General features: G+C 42.2%; 2 protein-coding genes across 3 annotated transcripts in view; both read right to left on the reverse strand.

Moving 5' to 3' along the window:
• Positions 1 to 305: 305 nt before the first annotated feature.
• aar2 (AAR2 splicing factor) lies at positions 306 to 9,912 on the reverse strand. Of its 2 annotated transcripts, none has more exons than XM_079490333.1 (5): positions 9,794 to 9,912; positions 6,053 to 6,219; positions 4,981 to 5,623; positions 3,904 to 4,133; positions 306 to 2,773 (listed from the first exon to the last, which is right to left on the reverse strand). In XM_079490333.1, exons 2-5 carry the CDS (start codon positions 6,185 to 6,187, stop codon positions 2,606 to 2,608), a joined length of 1,176 nt encoding a protein of 391 aa, XP_079346459.1. In that variant the 5' UTR covers positions 6,188 to 6,219; positions 9,794 to 9,912; the 3' UTR covers positions 306 to 2,605. The 2 variants fall into 2 exon arrangements, with proteins under 2 accessions (XP_079346459.1, XP_079346458.1); XM_079490332.1 differs by lacking the exon at positions 9,794 to 9,912 and adding an exon at positions 7,658 to 7,764.
• Positions 9,913 to 10,926: 1,014 nt separating this feature from the next.
• The window catches only part of prpf6 (PRP6 pre-mRNA processing factor 6 homolog), a 32,034-nt gene continuing 25,673 nt past the window's right edge, over positions 10,927 to 17,287 (reverse strand). The window contains exons 18-21 of the mRNA XM_079492897.1: positions 16,398 to 16,489; positions 15,049 to 15,163; positions 13,455 to 13,581; positions 10,927 to 11,837 (exon numbers count right to left, since the gene is read on the reverse strand). Coding sequence (XP_079349023.1) covers positions 11,685 to 11,837; positions 13,455 to 13,581; positions 15,049 to 15,163; positions 16,398 to 16,489 — 487 coding nt within the window. The 3' untranslated portion in view covers positions 10,927 to 11,684. The remainder of the gene's footprint in view (positions 11,838 to 13,454; positions 13,582 to 15,048; positions 15,164 to 16,397; positions 16,490 to 17,287) is intronic.

Consider the following 17,287-nt stretch of genomic DNA (forward strand, 5'->3'; position numbering starts at 1 on the left):
ACACACACACACACACACACACACACACACACACACACACACACACACACACACACACACACACACCCCTTCGCTTAAGTACATGGGTAGAGGAGTTTTATAATGTATTACGTGAGGAAACGGTGAATCTGCCTCATTGCCTGAATAATATCAGTTGACATTATATTTGAGTCACTGAGGAAGATAAAGCCATCACTTCAGTAAAACAAACCCGTGGTTGCCATCTAGTGGTTGAATAAAGGTAAAAAATAAAAAAGGGGAAAAAAAGAACTAAACATACAGAACACTAAACACATCATACCGTATTATTCTTTCAAAGGGTTTTATTAAAGGGAATGTTTGGGTTCACGCCATCACATCTACAGCGACGTATAAAACAAGGGCTTAAGTAGTTAGCAGCTGTGCTGATGATGATGCATGCCTTACCATTATTTATTTTTATGTTTGCCTGTAACGACATACCCAGAAGTGGGACACCAGGGTTAAAGTGTTAACATCTGTGTTGACAACGTTGCATGATTGCATATTGTGTTAACAGCTGCGTTGATAAGGCCTGTCTTAACAGCTGTTCACTTAACTGATATTAAAAAAAGGAGTGTAAGAGATTTGTTTTTGTTAGAATAAGTGTTAGATAGCTCTATATTCCAAGGTCTCCCCGTCTCTCCAGTTCTTTAGCAAACAGAAGATACATTTTCCAGCTTCGGGATACCAATTTGATCCACTCAGAAGGAGAAAGAACTTCATAGGATACAGGCTAAATTATTTGGAATTGGAAATTAAATGTCCTGTCCTGTTTGAAATTGAAATTGAAGATAAATGTCCTGTCCTGTTTGGATGAAATTGGTGAAGGTAACCACCCTGAACATGTATTTTCTGTTTTACTAAAAAGGTGGAGAGACGGGGGAGACCCCTGTCACTAAACAAACACTAGGGCAATCATAGCCCTAGCATGGCTGTGACATTACATACATTTCATGTATTCCATCATATACACAGCCCTAGATCACCCCTATGTCGCCCTGTGTCGGTGAGTCACCGCTACGACATTACAGTAGTAGTACTAGTAGCACTGCATGTGTACTCACCTAATAATTCATTGCTGCGACCTGGGGTAATCTACTGTCCTCTAGTTTCATATCCATTTGAAGGTTCTGGCCAAAGATGTGGTGTTTGGTAAAACATCTCCACTTTTCCACAAGCTTCACACAACGCACTTGCATTCTCCTACCCAACAGGGACCAAATTGATTCATAAATCTTCTATTCTTGAGGTCACTGGCACAAAACCTTTTCAGATGGGGGTCCGTGGCCAAATGAATATCAGTTTGGGGGGCCTTGGAAAATGTTTACCAACTACTGACCTGGAGGACAATAGATCAGAGGATTTAATTATTGAGTACACACACAGCACTACTACTGTACTTTTAATGTCATCGTGATGCCTCACCGACACAGAAGGGCATAGGGGTAAACTATGGCTGTGTATATGGAATACATGAAATGTATGCAATATCAGTCATTCTAGGGCTATTAGCAATCGTTACTATAAGAATATAGCACTTTAACAAAACATACTTTATATAATTAAAAACAATCACTTACATTTTATCAAGGATGTAAAAAATATATAATAATCCAGTGAAAGTAGTAGATCTTCAATGGAGCCATACATTTTAGGTCATTTGGGGAGCTTGCAAAGAACTACCACCAGAGGGCGTCCTTGACACACACACACTGAGGTGCAATGTCTTGTTATTGGGTTCTAATGAACAAAACATGGAAGAATATTGAACAGACCATATGTTTACACCGTCCAAACAGAGTGCTGGAGAAGAGCTTGTCATGTCTCTGAATGATGAAAGACCGCTTGTTCATTAGAGGAGTTTTGCACCGCAATAGATGGTTTTCCACATTTCCTTAAGCCTAGCAACTTGGCAAGGAAGGTAATGTAAGGAAAGGACACCGGCATCATTATATCGAGCAATTCCAACTGGCAGATTCGTCGCACTGGGTGGCAAACGGCAGCCGGGAGTTTGATGGAATGCATTGCAGTCAGTGACGGCCAGGTGGACCAGCTTATAAAGAATCATTGTTTCTGAATGATTGAGAGACCATTGTAATGTAAAATATGACATATCACACATTATTTTCTACTGTATTGCATTTCGATGTCTGCACCATAATTGTATAGAGGTAACTAAAGAGCACAAAATATGCTCTGTACATCATTGTCAGTCTGACAACCAAATCTCACGATACTGCCTGAAACAATACCTTCAGCTGTTTAGATCGACACGATCACAAAACAAGATGTGATATGTCTTCTCTTATATTCCTGAACCAATTAAATGACAACGGTTGCAATTGTTCAGAAATAAGTGTTTGTTCATAAGCTGGTCCAGGGGGCTCTCATTCACTGCAATGTATTTGATAGAACTTCCAGAGCGAGTTTGCCACCCATGAGTATCACGCATCCCTTTCTGTTTCCTTCTTACCAACCGTCGTATGTAAAGGGGTTAGGTGATGGACGAGGACCCCAGGCAGGCAGTTTCCTGTGGGTTTCAAGCCGTCCCTTGGCACGTGATGACAGAGCCACCGTGATGGGTTCAGTCCATTGTGACACCTTCGGGTAGTTCCACCACAACGGGAGCACAGTCCTCTAGGTCCGCCTCAAAGTCCCAGCGGAACTTCTTGGTCAGGTGGACTTTGAACTTCTCTGCTCTCTTGCGGAGCATGCCGTCCATCCCGGGCCCACTGGCAAACTGAAAGAAGTCCTGTCAGGAAATAAAAAGAAGCATCGTAAACCTCTTGAGCCCTATATATAATTTTGCATGTAATTGGCAAAGGTAGCCGATATTATGCGTTGCAGAGATTTATGTAATTTATAAATTATAGTGTAATTTATGTGTGTGCATCTCTCTCCCACATAACTCGAGAACCGTTCTGACCGGTCGACTTCAACCTTTGCTTGTGAATCACAGGCTTATCAAGGCCTTTGACCTTCTCTGGCAAAAACCTGTACATACCGACAGGAATTGATGACACGCAAGACTGAAATGAGGCTAGCTACGGAATAACTTGGTGATTACTCATCAACAGCTGTGTACCTGTGTGGTCTTCTGTATCAGATGTAGGACTATCTATGGAATAACTTGGTGATGCCTCATAATCAGCTGTGCATCGGTGTGGTCTTCTTCATCAGATTAAGAACCTGTACACACTTGCTGACTTGTGATTCAGATCCTGGACTTGATGACTAGCGATGGAACTTGGCCATGAACCTATACTGCACTCTTCTGTAACAACTTGATACTGTCAATGGGATGCGGCTGTGCTTCAGTATAGATGCATGAGCACAAGCATCATCCATCTATCTATCTGTCTATCCATCTATAAATGTGCCACAGACGTACAAACGTCGGTACGTGTGTGTGTGTGTGTGTGTGTGTGTGTGTGTGTGTGTGTGTGTCTGTCTGTAATCCACGTAACTCGAGAACCGTTCGCCCCACCAACTTAAAATTCAACACACAATTCAACTTGCATCGTTCCAAGTAGGCCAGTGCCCAACGGGCACCACTCTAGTATTTTAAAAGGATCCCTGGCTAATAACTTAAGACATATAATACCTGGATCCTGGCTTTTAGCGAGTGAAGATGGTGTGCTCTTGATAGGAAGTATTACGTTTTATTAGCACATAGCATTCCATCCATTCCATAGAGCTGGACCACACATGGACAAATTAAATCTTCAACTTGCGATGGGCGTTGGTGCAAATTGATGATTACGTAGTACTTCCTACTTTTTATTCCTAGAGGACAATTATAATGTATTAATTAAGGCATATTGCTCAGAGCCTGATAATAGTCACATTTTCTTATGTTATCATCACTTGCCAGCCCCTCACCTGCAGTGTGGATGTGAGGAAGTTGTTCTGGGACACGATGTCCACAAAGTAGTCGGGTGGGATTTCTCCCAGCTGGTGGTAGAGCACGGTGATGAGGCCCAGGTAGAGGTCCTTGTGGCTGCGCATGGCCTCCTCGGAGCGGCACATCAGAGCCAGCAGGCTCTTCCAGTGCTCGAAGGCCTCGTACGCGTTCCCGATCAGGAAGCACACAAAGGCAAACTGCAGCTCTCCTGGACAGAGAACACATACAGTTGGATGGATTAGAGCACCGTTACCCCAAAACAGTGGGTCAGTCAGTCAGGACCCATTTGTGGGCCGGAGAACCCATTTGTGTCCCTTAGATTTTGTTTTTAATTATAAATTCTCGAAAGAAATTCACACATTTTCAATGAATTCAAAACGAATTCAAACAGTTAAGAGAATGTCATAACAAATTCCAATTAACTAAGAAAAACAAGAAAAAATGTAGTGAAAAAAATAACAGATCCATAAGCTCACAAAAGTGTCACTTTGTGACGTTTTGTCAGCTTGAAGATGGCTATTCAATAGTTTGGGTGACTAGCTTGGTCCCAGGGAGACATCAAATTTCTCTTTTGGGCCTCGAGCTAAAACGTTTGGGAACCACTAGCTTAGTGACGAGGAGTGTACAGAGGAGAGATTAATGCGAGAAATTTAATCTGGGGAGACAGTGAAACAGACGTTGTCTGCTCGGATGGCCGTTTTCAGATGTGGTGTGCAGAGAAAATAGCTACCTATTGATTTTTAATGACTACTAAAACTAAAGCCCAAACCACACCAAAGGGCAAGTCATTGCAACTCAATGAGTTGCATTGGTTTGGTTTACCTTAAAAACAGTTTTGTCCCAACATTTGGTGTGGTTTGTGCTCAAGACTAAATTGAATATTTCGTCAACAAATAAAAGTAATTTAATATTTTTAAAATAGCAGATCTACAAGCTCACAATGCTTTGATGATTAAAATATGACTAAAACTAAATGAAATGTTATTCAAAACTATCACTATGACTATGACTAAATAAAAAATTGCTGTCAAAATCAACACCAACACTCAACTCACCCAACACGTTGAGCGGCTGCGTCTTGTAGTGTTTGTCCAGCAGTGTCTCCAGGGCGTAGCTGGTGTCCATGCTGCACTGGGTGATCTGGGCCGGCGTGGCGCCCTCGGGGTACGTCTGCTTGGGGATGTGGGAGAAGCGCAGCTCCGTGCCCTCCCTCTGCTTCATCCGGGGCAGCCTCTCCAGGCCCTCCTTCATGCTCTGGCACTCCGTGTCGTTCCGGGGCAGGTTCTGCTCCGCTCTGTCCTTAGTGTGCTTGAGCTGGAGCTCGGGAATGACGTCGCAGAAGGCACACACTCTCCCCGACAGCGGCTGCAGGCCATCGGCCACCTCCTGGGTCAGCCGGTCGGTCAGGGAGACCCACTTCCGCATCACCTCGTACGGGTAGGGGCCCAGGAAAGGGTCCAAGTCTTGGAGCTTGGCCCGCACCCGGTCCACCTCCTCCTCGTTGCGGGAGGCTGAGAAGTCCAGGTCTTCCTCTTTGGGGTCCCAGTTGGCCAGCAGAATTTCTCTGGGTTTGAGTACGAGGAAGAGGCCCGTCTTCGGGCCGATCTCACCCCCGCAGTGAGGCGGGTTGGCGGAGGAGAAGTGGAGGAAGTGTAAACCCGGAGGGATCATCTTCACACCACGGAAGCGCGGACCGACCTACAGTTGGTGGAAGAAGTAGTCGCATGTTTGGTTTTTTTACTTTGGTAAAAGTAGCAATACCACATTGTAGAAAAACATGGTTGCTGTAAGTAAAGTAAGTTCCTGCATTCAAAATGTTACTTGAGTAAAAGACAGAAAAAAGTATTGGCATTAAAATATACTTCAAGTACCAAAAGTAAAAGTACTCAATTATGTAGAATGTCCCATTGTAAAACATTTTCTAAATGTGTCAAATACAGGGTATGCGCATGCATGAAGCGAGTGGCAAAGTGAGTTTAACGTTGTTTAATGCAATCAGATAGGACTTTTCTGTTTGGATGTATGGGCTGTCAACTTCGGGTATGATGATGATGTCACACACATACCCTCTATCGTACAGTAGTTGAGTATATATTATGTACTTAAGTTTGTTCCACCACTACCAACCTGCCAGCTCTTGTAGTCGATGCCCAGCTCTGTGCCCTCAGGGACCCCCAGCAGCACCAGGGTGGCCCCCTCCTCAAACAGCCTACGGGCCACGTCCGGGTCCATGTCCACCACACTGCTGCTGCTGCTGGCCATGTCTGCAAGGACTGCTACGTGGCCGTCACTTTCTAAAGCATTGGATTAGGAATGGGATGATAATCACTATCGTTTAGCATGATGATAAAAAAAAAAAAACATTCACAATAATTGTATCGCAGAGATATTCATTTTTCGTGAAATTGTCCTCCGTCCTACACTGAGATGAAGTGATTTTTTGTTGAGCTGCAAATTCAGTACCACTTAAAACCCTCTATTGTTCTACAGTTGCAATGGGTCTGGTCCACAAGATTCGATACACCACCAAGATACCCATGTACCTGTCTAAATACTTCCTTAATGTCAACGAAGTCCACACCCACAGCACCAGAGGGAGCTCAACAAACCATGTGCAACCCAGATGTGTGCCCTACCAACGGTCATCAAGACATGCGAATCCCTTGACTCCTTCAAAACCGCTCTCAAAGGGCACCTATGGACGGCTGCAATTCGAAACTGGTATCTTGCTCTTATTGCACTCACAAATTTGATTTGAAATAGCAAATCAAGTTTGTAGATCAGTGAACATTCCCCCAGAATAGGGATGCAGGGGTTGAAGGTTCAACTGGTGTGACTGCTTAAATCAGTCATTCTCCATCTCACATAAAGTATGAAAGCAATTGAATTGGCATTATCGAAAATAAATGTCTATAAAATAAAAAAATATATAACTGTCAAATTGTTAGGTAGGCCCAATGAAAATTGGGTGTTGAACGCCCGGCTTAACATTAATTTGTTGAACAGCATTCATTAAACAATCTTTAATCATTCAGGACTCGGTTGAACTGCTCATAAAAGTACATCTTAGTAGAACACCAAGGAAAAACAAGTCCTCTTCAAACTGTACTGTGTAAATTAATTATTGCCAACTATTAAACAATACCTTCGGCTGTTTAGGTCGATACAATTACGCAGTGAAACCAGTGATCAAAAAACGTGTGATAGGTCTTCTTTTTTCTTGAATACAAAAGGCATATTCATCAGAGTGGCAAATGAGGCATTTTAATTTTTAATTATATTTTGATTATCGTGGTCATAAGTTATCCTTTCTTTGTGCCATCACTTCCAATTCCACTGGTTTATCCTGTATCCTATCCTATCGTGAACCCCCTTACCCCCGTACCCCCCTTGAAATGTACTGTAATTCTGCAAACTGTTAATAAATCAATCAATCAAAACCCCTGTTACTGAACACTCATGAAACTATTTATAATAGCCACCACACACACACACACACACACACACACACACACACACACACACAGAGAGAGAGAAAGGGACACATGTTCTGATTCCAGCTTCGTTATCGGTAAAACTATCTATATTCTAGATTTTAGTAATATATACGTCAATAAAACACACACAGCTTAACAAAGGCGACAGTAGCATGATTAAAATCGCGATTCAACCATTCGATAGGCGTATTAAAGTATTGTTTCGTAGATATAAGGTAGTAATAGTAATGTTTACCTGAATGTGTTGATAATTCAACTCAATACAAGTCGAGTGCAAAACGGTGTGTGCACCATCATTATTGTTCCGTACGGGAACACTACTCTGTAAGACAGTTCCGGAACATGCACCGCGAGGAACACGCACTTTAAAAGCTTAAACATGGATTTAATAAAATGAAATAAATAACATGTTTGAGAAGAGTTTATTTATTTCGTACCATGTTTTGAAATACAGGCTACGTGTTTCCATTTTCCATTGCCCCGCCCTCTCCCACGTAGACACTCCCACTTGGTAGCCTTGGTCCCAGGCTTACTTATCTGACAATAAACTGTCTATATCTTACTTATATTACTGTGAAATGTATTCGTCAACACCGCCGAACAGTGTCCAGTGATCTGCAGTGTAGCACGAGAGGATTACATTTGCCATATTAAAAGATCAATAGTCATCGGCTTCCTTGATTGACCAACCCAACTGTTCGGCTGTGTGGATTGGCTAAACATATTGCGGGCCAAGTGATAACACGCTCATTATGTCTCCATTGTTTCTCAGAGTTTGTTTCTTTGTTAATTCAGTGTAATTTACAGTGTTAGAAATGTTTTGCTGGACGGTACAAAAATATGGACAAAAATATCCATATGTTGTTTCAGTGCAGCACAAGGTGTATGCCTTTGTACACCGTGATTGTGATGTCAACACGCCTCATATTGGTGTGCACGTTTTCAACACAGTGCCTTTACGCTGGAGGAAGTTGCCCACAGTGACACCAGGAAGAGGAAAACGCCACTTTGAGGTTCCATCCTCACGCTGGTACCACTCATGTGTCCTGGTCGAAGATGTCATCTACCTCTGGGGAGGCTTTCAGAAACACGCAAGTGAGTTCTGCAATGTGCTTTATGTATTTGATGTGGACACCCACAGATGGTTTAAACCCAGGGTTTCTGGATCTGTACCAGAGGCGAGGTCGTTACACTCAGCCTGTGTCTTGTCTTGGGGAAGACCATGTTTATCCATGGAGGAGAAACACTGCTGTCTGGATGTACAGGATGTAAAGACAGTTACAAGTTGGACACCGCCACAATGGTCTGGTCTTTAATTAACTCCAGAGGAACTCTGCCAACTACTTCGAGAGGTCACTCTGCCACCATCATCGGGACCAAGATGTTTGTATATGGAGGCCATGGGGGCCAGTCTAAGCACTACAGCACCATAAGAGTGTTTGACACAGAGACCAACCACTGGCTGAACACCTTCCGCACAGCTTCTTCCAGAAGGACGCTGGTTTCATTCAGCCTTTGCCTACAATGGAGAGCTGTACAGTACATATTTGGTGGTAAGGCGATTACCCAGAACTACAGTGATTTGTGGAAATTCAATCCAGAGACCTTCTCCTGGAAGAAGGTTAAACCCAAGGGAGAAGGACCAGAACCAATGTTAATGGGGGTGACGTGCTGTTGCATTGTGGGAGATCGTATCATCCGCTTTGGAGGATACAGACGATGGGACAACACATCCGTTGATCACCTGTTCGTCTTGAGTCCTAGTCTGAAGATGTTATGCAAGCTAACGGTCATCCAGTACGGTCTGGATCAGTCTGAACTCCCACACGACATCAGGTGGGAACTGACTGCCATGACTACCAACTAGGGATGTGAACGACTCAGTATTTCGTGAGTCGACTTATCGAGGTCATGTCGATCAATATTGAGAGGAGAATGCAACTGTACATTCCTTAAAGTTTAAGCACCACAACTTCTTCAGCTGCACCCATCATGTTTAGATTTGCATTAAAGCCCCAATGATAACTTTTTGAGCCTTTGAGGGGATATACAGCTTTAATGTTTGTTTTTCAACTATGCTTGTTTAAGAAAACACCATAGACAATAAAGACAAATGTAGTTTGTTTTGAGGACTAAAACAAACATTAGCACCCGTTGCTTAAACAAACATTATGTTGTAATTGATGTTGTAAGATGATAAGAGCGCCCCTCACTTCACACGGGTGTGATTTTTATTTTGTAAACATACCAGTGCTGTGCGTCAGGCATCTGTCTCTCCAAAACGAAATACACAAGGCTGTCTGTATCAGAAATTACATTGGACAGGTGGAAAACGTTAGTTAAACTTACAGACGGTGACACATTACTTTACCTGAGTTACACGCTCATAGTTGGACTTGAATGTTGACATGAAATTATAATCCTGGTTTTTTTTGATAAGCGCAAGGGTGAAACAAGAATTGATGACAGTCCTAATTACCAGCTGCTTTTATATTTGCGGTGGTGGTGGAAATTTAGCCTTGATCACAATTTATTGTGAATCACATCTTGATGACATCAAGATGTGATTCACAATGTTACTCCCCCCTGTACCACACCCTCTATTTGTAAAGTAGCATGTGGTGTCAATCGCTCAATTAACCTGGTAATCAGACCCATTACCTCTCACATGAACTCAAAATGTTCATATTGACAGCAAAAGGAAAACTATCTGACACATTGGAAAGTACAACAATGTGCAAACACAGCAGCAAGATTTGTGAGCTGCTGCGATAGGATATCAACCACCACCCATTGTTTGTATTCCTGCATCGAGTGATCTTGGTACATAGAAATTGATTTATTGAAGATTCTGACTTTCAAATGTACGTACATTTTGTTTTGATTGTATTGTGCTTTTTGCTTTGGCAATGTAAACGTACGTTTTCTCATGCCAATAAAGCCCATTGAATTGACTTAAGTCACTTCAGTTTTTTCACATGTAAAGGATGTGAAATTGTGAATCACTGGTCTCTTTCAAAATTGGACTGAGAACATTGATCATTCATTCAGGAGACCACAAGGGCGCAGTTAGGATTTAATTTCACCAAACTTCCAGTACGTTCAAGTCGAAGACAAACTTCTGCAATCAATCATTTTTGCATTCTTTCTGTTTAGCTGAGAAATGCGTGCATATCATTCACCACCAGACATAGAGCACCCGTCTGAAGGCCGAAGCGTATAAAATATCATTTTGCAATCTGACAATGGCTTGTCAAACAATATACTGTAGGCACAGGCAGTGCCTATCACCTCTCTGATCTCAGCGGGATTGGGACATAGGGTGTGCAAGACAGTTGCACTGCCACTGCCCAATGGAATCTGTAAGGCCCTAAAAACATCTGGATTAAGCATGCATGGAAATACACTGGAGAGAAGATCCATTCTGATTGTACAGTATGTGTAGTGTAGTAGTGTATAGAACCACTGTATTAGACAATACAAAAAGAAAGAAAGAAAAACAGCTCAAGCAGGAATCCTTTAGTTTATTGGGTATACCATCACAGATGTTTTGATACAACACCAAATCAAAGCCGGTTAGAAAACGCTACACATCACTAGAATCATCACATAAGAATAAAGAACAGTTCTCTTACAGACTGTCTATAAGAATAAAGAACAGTTCTCTTACAGACTGTCTATATACAACACCGCCAAGACTTTGCTGCAAAGACGTAATGGCTAAAAAAAACTGTTTGACATTCCATTTCCAGGTGAAGAAAACAAACAGCAATAATTCCATTAAAAAAAAAGAAAACATACTCAAATGTTTTTGCCATAATTTCTACAGCACAAATCTTAATTAAATGCATGGATCACACAATTAGAGTAGTTCGCCCAAAAATGACTTTTTCAATTACACACCCCATGAAGCCTTGAATTTCATGGAGATTCTTTTGTTTTTGTCGCATAACGTAATAATTTGATGACCGTCCGAGTCTCCTCTGGTACATTGTTGGGTGAACTAATCAAAGGAAACATCGACAGGGGGTTCTTCTCAGTGTATAAAATGAGTTTACTGTACATCAACACAAACAGGGGTTGTGCGGAGGAAAAAGAAAAGGGAAGAGAGGGTGTTACATTTGACCTATCAGCGCAAGGTGTCTTCACTCTTCACCTTGATCACCTATTGCCTAAATTATACTTCGCAGTACGACGATGTGGCCGGGCGGAAAACAGATCAGTTCTGGGGCATAACAAACTCTCATCAGGCCCTTTTTTTATCAGAACGTGTTCCTTATCTTGCTGGACACTTGTGTGAGGATCTCTCCGATCTTCTTCTGCCAGTAGAGGACGTGTTTGGACTCGGCACACCAAAGCTCTCCATGGCGCGGCTCGGCATTCTCACAGCGCTTACGCACCTCCCCCTGCTGCTCCTGAAGGTGAACAAGAAAAAAAGGATGGACTGTTAAAACACAGTTTGTACTTTATTAAAAGTCCGAGAGAGGGGGGGGGGGGCATCGCATTTATCAACTTGCGCGCCTCACGGCTATTGGATTTCTTTGTTCTTCGTCTTTGCACAATGCACGTACAAGAGCTGATCTACAGGCTGGCAACACGTCACATCCCATCTGTGGTCGTATACATCGCATGTTGTTACAGTATCTGCACGACACCATCGTGTGACGAAAGATAATCCCGGCTTGAACCCATAGAGACAGTTATATATTGAACGTGTGGCAGCCGCATCATTATCATGGCATTGCATTAAATATATTCCGGGCGCAACACTGTACCAGAGAATAAATTGGTTGTTTAATACTAGATTTATTGCAGCTGCTCATCAATGCAAACGGCAACGCCGTTATGTTTCATCAACGTTTTGGTTGCAACTTGGAATAGGCAAAGTTTAAGGGGATAGGATAGATATTGGACATTATAGCGATAATAGCATATTCTTGGGACTGTGTGTGTGTGTGTGTGTGTGTGTGTGTGTGTGTGTGTGTGTTCACTGATCAGTGGGCTGACAGCATTGCGTCCTCTCCTCCACGGTCTTTCTGTGAGTCCCTCACTGCACTGTACAGTAGCAATCCAGATACATAGGCTAGCCTATATCAAACATGTTTGAAAATTATCAGAGTGATCATGATCAACTCGGGACTGTTCAGATTGGATCTTTGAACACTCACAGATCAGGGGGATCATCCTCACTGCTGCTGCTTTTGTGTGGATTTCGGATCTGCAAAATGCACGAAAAAACGCGCTCTATGTGCCAACTCCTCGGAAGATAACATTCCATTGGCGCGCCTTGGAAATGAGCGCCTTGGAAATGAGCATGTTCAGAAAGACCAGAATGAACTTAAATCCGAATGAGTGTATACATGAGTCCAATTTTCTTTCAATCGCATTAAACATCGGAATAATCCGGTCAGTTACATCGGAATGGTTTTTAAATCACATTGAGCATTTTCATTTGGATTTAAGTTTTTGTAGGTGTTTACATGACAACTTTTAATAGGATTTAACTTTTATTCGGAATTAAAATGGGATTTAAGTCCTCATGTAAACGTGGTAATTGATAGCTCGGACCCCATTTTCTTTAGATTAACAACTTGAACCCAAGCATCCCTATTCGCGCACTGCAAGGTATGAGCTTGTATATCTGCTATTTTCGACAAAGAGGTTTGGTGTATAGGGAAAAAAGAGCAGACCAAGAACAGAGTGCAAGGTCAAGTATTGACGGTTTAAGTGGTTAAAGGTCTGAAAATACACATTAACATGAGTCCAACCATCTATGAAATCTATGATAAAGTTTAATCTGCAACACAATGTTATACAATATGTAGTGTGAAAAATGTTGTAGACCCCTTGTCTATAACATAGAGATAATACATTTGATCAAATTGGGATGCATGGCCTAATTGATATCAACTTGGCGTCATTGAAATGAAAAAGTTCGAGAACCACTCAGTACACTGACCCGTAGACGGCAAGATACATTTGATGCCACCACTCGAAGGAGACAAACCCCAAAATAACAGATCCATGCATACCTCTGTGCCATGCTGCAGTTCAAACTTGTAGAAGAGAGCCCAGGCATCTCCCAGGTCTGGCTCGATCTTCACCGTCCTCAGAAACCACTCCCTTGCTTTGGTGATCTTACGTTCGCTCCAGAACAACCTGACGACACGTGGTGGGCACAGAGCAAAAGAATATTAATAATAATAATAATAATAACAATTTAAACGCTGCAAGCTACAGTATGCTCCCACCAGAGGATGTTTAACACTGCAGAGAGTGACTAATCACAAATAATGAGTTGACAGTTATGGATGCGAGGCATCTAATCGGGTATTTGTTTTGTAGAAGCCCTTTGGTATTCTTTTGACAGGGGTGGGACTCAATGTAATTTTACGTAGAGCTGAAAACGAATTACTCTCAAATAAATAATAACAGGGCTGTCATTGAAAATGAAGATAAATCAAGGTTGATTTGGCGTTCTTTTTTGGCATTGGCCTTCTTTGTGCAGTTTACAAAGCAAAGCGGCTTGCAATGCATTCTGTCTGATGTTGCCAGGCAACCAGATAATAATATGCACCCGTCACTCACTCTCTGGCCGCCCTGATCATACAACAGTTTGTCTGTAGAGCAATGACTTTGCCTGATCACCGTCGTTGGCTCAGCTATTGTACCAAAATCATACACCTGGCTCTGGTAACAAAGCCACAACCAACCTTTCCACCATGTTCAATGCCATTGAATCTCAGTTTTATTTATTTTTATTTATTTCTCATCCGACTCATCCGATTAATCAAATGGGGAAAAAGCTTTTTGAGCATTTATCTGCTTTGAGTTGATTTGCTCTGCTCTACTGGAGGCACCCTGGTGCAGAGCACATGATCACAAGGCATAACACAAGGCATTCCCATTGAAAACATTATTGTAAAGACCCCCTCACATAGGCAGAAACAGTCCAGTGTGATCTGATCATAGCCGAATATAACAGGCTTAATATCCATACATATGAAATAATAGGACTTATAAGATGTAAAAACTAAAGTGAATGAACTTTTTCGTAAATGAGCTCTATTTTCAAAATGTTGCCCCTATTCAGGATTTTCAAAATATATATCGTCTGTCGGGTGGGAACCTCATGTCCAAAACATTTTCAGGATTAAAATTCAAAAATAGCAAAAGAGCAGATCTACAAGCTCAAATTGTGTGACCAAACAAAAAGTTAGAATATGGAGATAGGAGGTTTCTGCCTGACAGCAACGATATACCGTATATACGTATACATTTTTTTTTTTTTACATTTTTGTCTATCGTGACACCAAAATATTATTAACACAGCTGCCAACAAAAGAGACGGGAGTGAGGGAAGGGAGGAAGGGTTACACCAGGGCTCCACCGGGCGCGTCAGCGTCGCGTCTCCGTCACTGTCAGGGAATGTTCCCTTTTTAATCAATGAAGGGTGGCTCCACTGCCCGCGTTGCGTTGACGGAGACGCGACGTGTGCATTAAAATTGAACCGGTGCGTTTTTTGACGCACACGACGGAGACGCAACACGTCCGGTGGAGCCCTGCCGTTAGGAGAAGAGCAGAGAATAGGAAGTAAGGGAGGGTGGGTTAGAGAAGGGTCAGTACTTGGCCACTGCCAGCAGGACATGGGGGTCATGTTCACACTTCTTCAGAGCGTCCACACTCTTGGTCTTCCTCTGAGGCCTGGCCTCCAGAAACACTGCCTCAGCCCACAGGATGCCTTCAGGAGGAAAACAAACACAAACACATTCCAGGGCCACTTTCTAGCCATTTGTTCCTTATTTCCCTGAGTCACATCTAAGTGAACAAATGCGACCAAATGGTTGCATTTGTAAACTCAGAGTTAAAAGGTAATAAGTGATGTGTTCGGTTAAAACAATAACATTTTTAGTTAAAAGGGTTACATTTATTATACTTGTATGCTGATGGTAATCTTTGCTGTAGTATGTTCAGTAATGTGTTCAGTAACGAATGCCTTCTAAATCAGTAGTTTTCACACATTCAAGATTATTCAAAAACTAAAATAGAAGATGTACAAGCTAGCAGTGAGCTTGTAGATCTGCTACTTTTGAATAGCAAACACAAAAATCTAAAATGAGACAGATGCTATCAGCTTCAATTTTATAGTGTTCCAAATTCCCAATTCTGTCTGTTCATTTCTTTGGTCACAGAACTCTCTTCTAATTGGATAAAATTGCACAACCCAAGCTTCACAATGCCTCGCAATACAAGGCGTTGTGAGCTTGTAGATTGTCTATTTTAATTATTTTCCTCTTTCTCAGATACTATTCAACAATTTGACTAATGCTTGACCATTTTTAGAGGTAATTAAAAAGAGGTATTAATAAGGTCTTAAAAGTCCTTCAATTGTCAAGTTAGAAATGTGCAGATACCCTGTATACACCAACACAACTGTATGTTGGTTTGTTTACTGTTAACTTGAGTGAGAAAACCATGTTGCACTGTATAGCAATCATCATCTGGGCACGTTCCAAAATCGACCCCCAGTTTGGGAACCGTTGTTTTAGGGGAAAAAAGAGATGGAGTAAGAGTGTGTGGAGAGGAAGCGAAGCATTCAAGATCGACTTCACGTGCAAGTTGTTTAGAGTGGACACACAGAATGTTGTTTATGGTGCAGCCGTCTATAAACACCACCAAATTTTTTGTCAACATTCTGGCGAAAATACTTCTCTGGGGAGTTGCTGAATGCTTGAATAATAAGGATTTACCATAATTACCGTACTTACAATACAAGAGTGTTGCACTAAAGTAGTGAAAATAGCAGATCTACAAGCTCTGCATCGGTTATTCTCACTACTTTAAAAGAAATCACACTTGTGTGAAGTGAGGGGCGCTCAAAAAAAAAGACCATGCAAGGTTTAATTAAACCATGAATAATGCCACCCACTCTTTTATAACCTGTAGGCGTGTGTCGTGATCATTGTGATTCTGACCTGAGTTGGAGCACTCCTGGAGGGCTTTGGCCATCAACGTACTAGCAATGTTCTTCAGTCCTGCACGGAACTCCAGTCTGACTGACTCCAACCTGAAATACACAGCAGCACACACACATTTATCCAACCTGCTCGTGAGTGCCTTGTGCATCTCCATATCATTGACAGTACTTATTGGGACATTAGATCCAGTTATATACATTAATCACGTGAACCCCAGTGCCCCTGTTCTGTGGCGAACGTCCAGCTACAATTGCAGATCTCTAGGCTCAAAGAACCATTAACGGTCACAGATGGGTCGACTGACACGAGGACGGGATAGTCTGGTTGCCTATGAGTTCAAGAATTCTATTTAACCACATAACACCCTAGGACCCCTACTCTGGGGTAGAGTTCTCAACGGGCCTGAAAATTAAAGCCCGGCTCTAACTGGGCCCGACTGGGCCAGCCCGAGGCCCGGCTCGGCCCGAACAGTTCTCATCATTTTAGGCCCGAAAACCCGACAAAACCCGAGAGGGAAAAAAAAAAAAAAAAAGATTGTTAGTGTGCGCACTGCGCAGGCAGCGCCATGTTGCGACTCGCGAGTGAGAGAGAGAATGGAGTCAACGGACATTATAATAGTTTTCTAAATGGAAACATCACAATCATGTTCAGTTGTTGAAAACATAATGTTAACTTAGTAAGTTCTCTTCTGCGCGAAATAGGTTATAGTAGGCCTACGAAATAGGTATTTAGCACTAGAATGTTAAATCCCCTTTGTAGCTCTCATTCTCTCTCTCTCTCTCTCTCTCTCCCTGACGGCGCTGCCGCTGCTCGTGTAATTTATATTTTATCAGCAGAGCAGAGATCTTTTCTAGTCTACAAAGTTAAACAAAGTTACAAACCCAAAA

This window comes from Electrona antarctica (assembly GCF_951216825.1).
Source record: "Electrona antarctica genome assembly, chromosome: 2".
Classification (NCBI taxonomy): domain Eukaryota; kingdom Metazoa; phylum Chordata; class Actinopteri; order Myctophiformes; family Myctophidae; genus Electrona; species Electrona antarctica.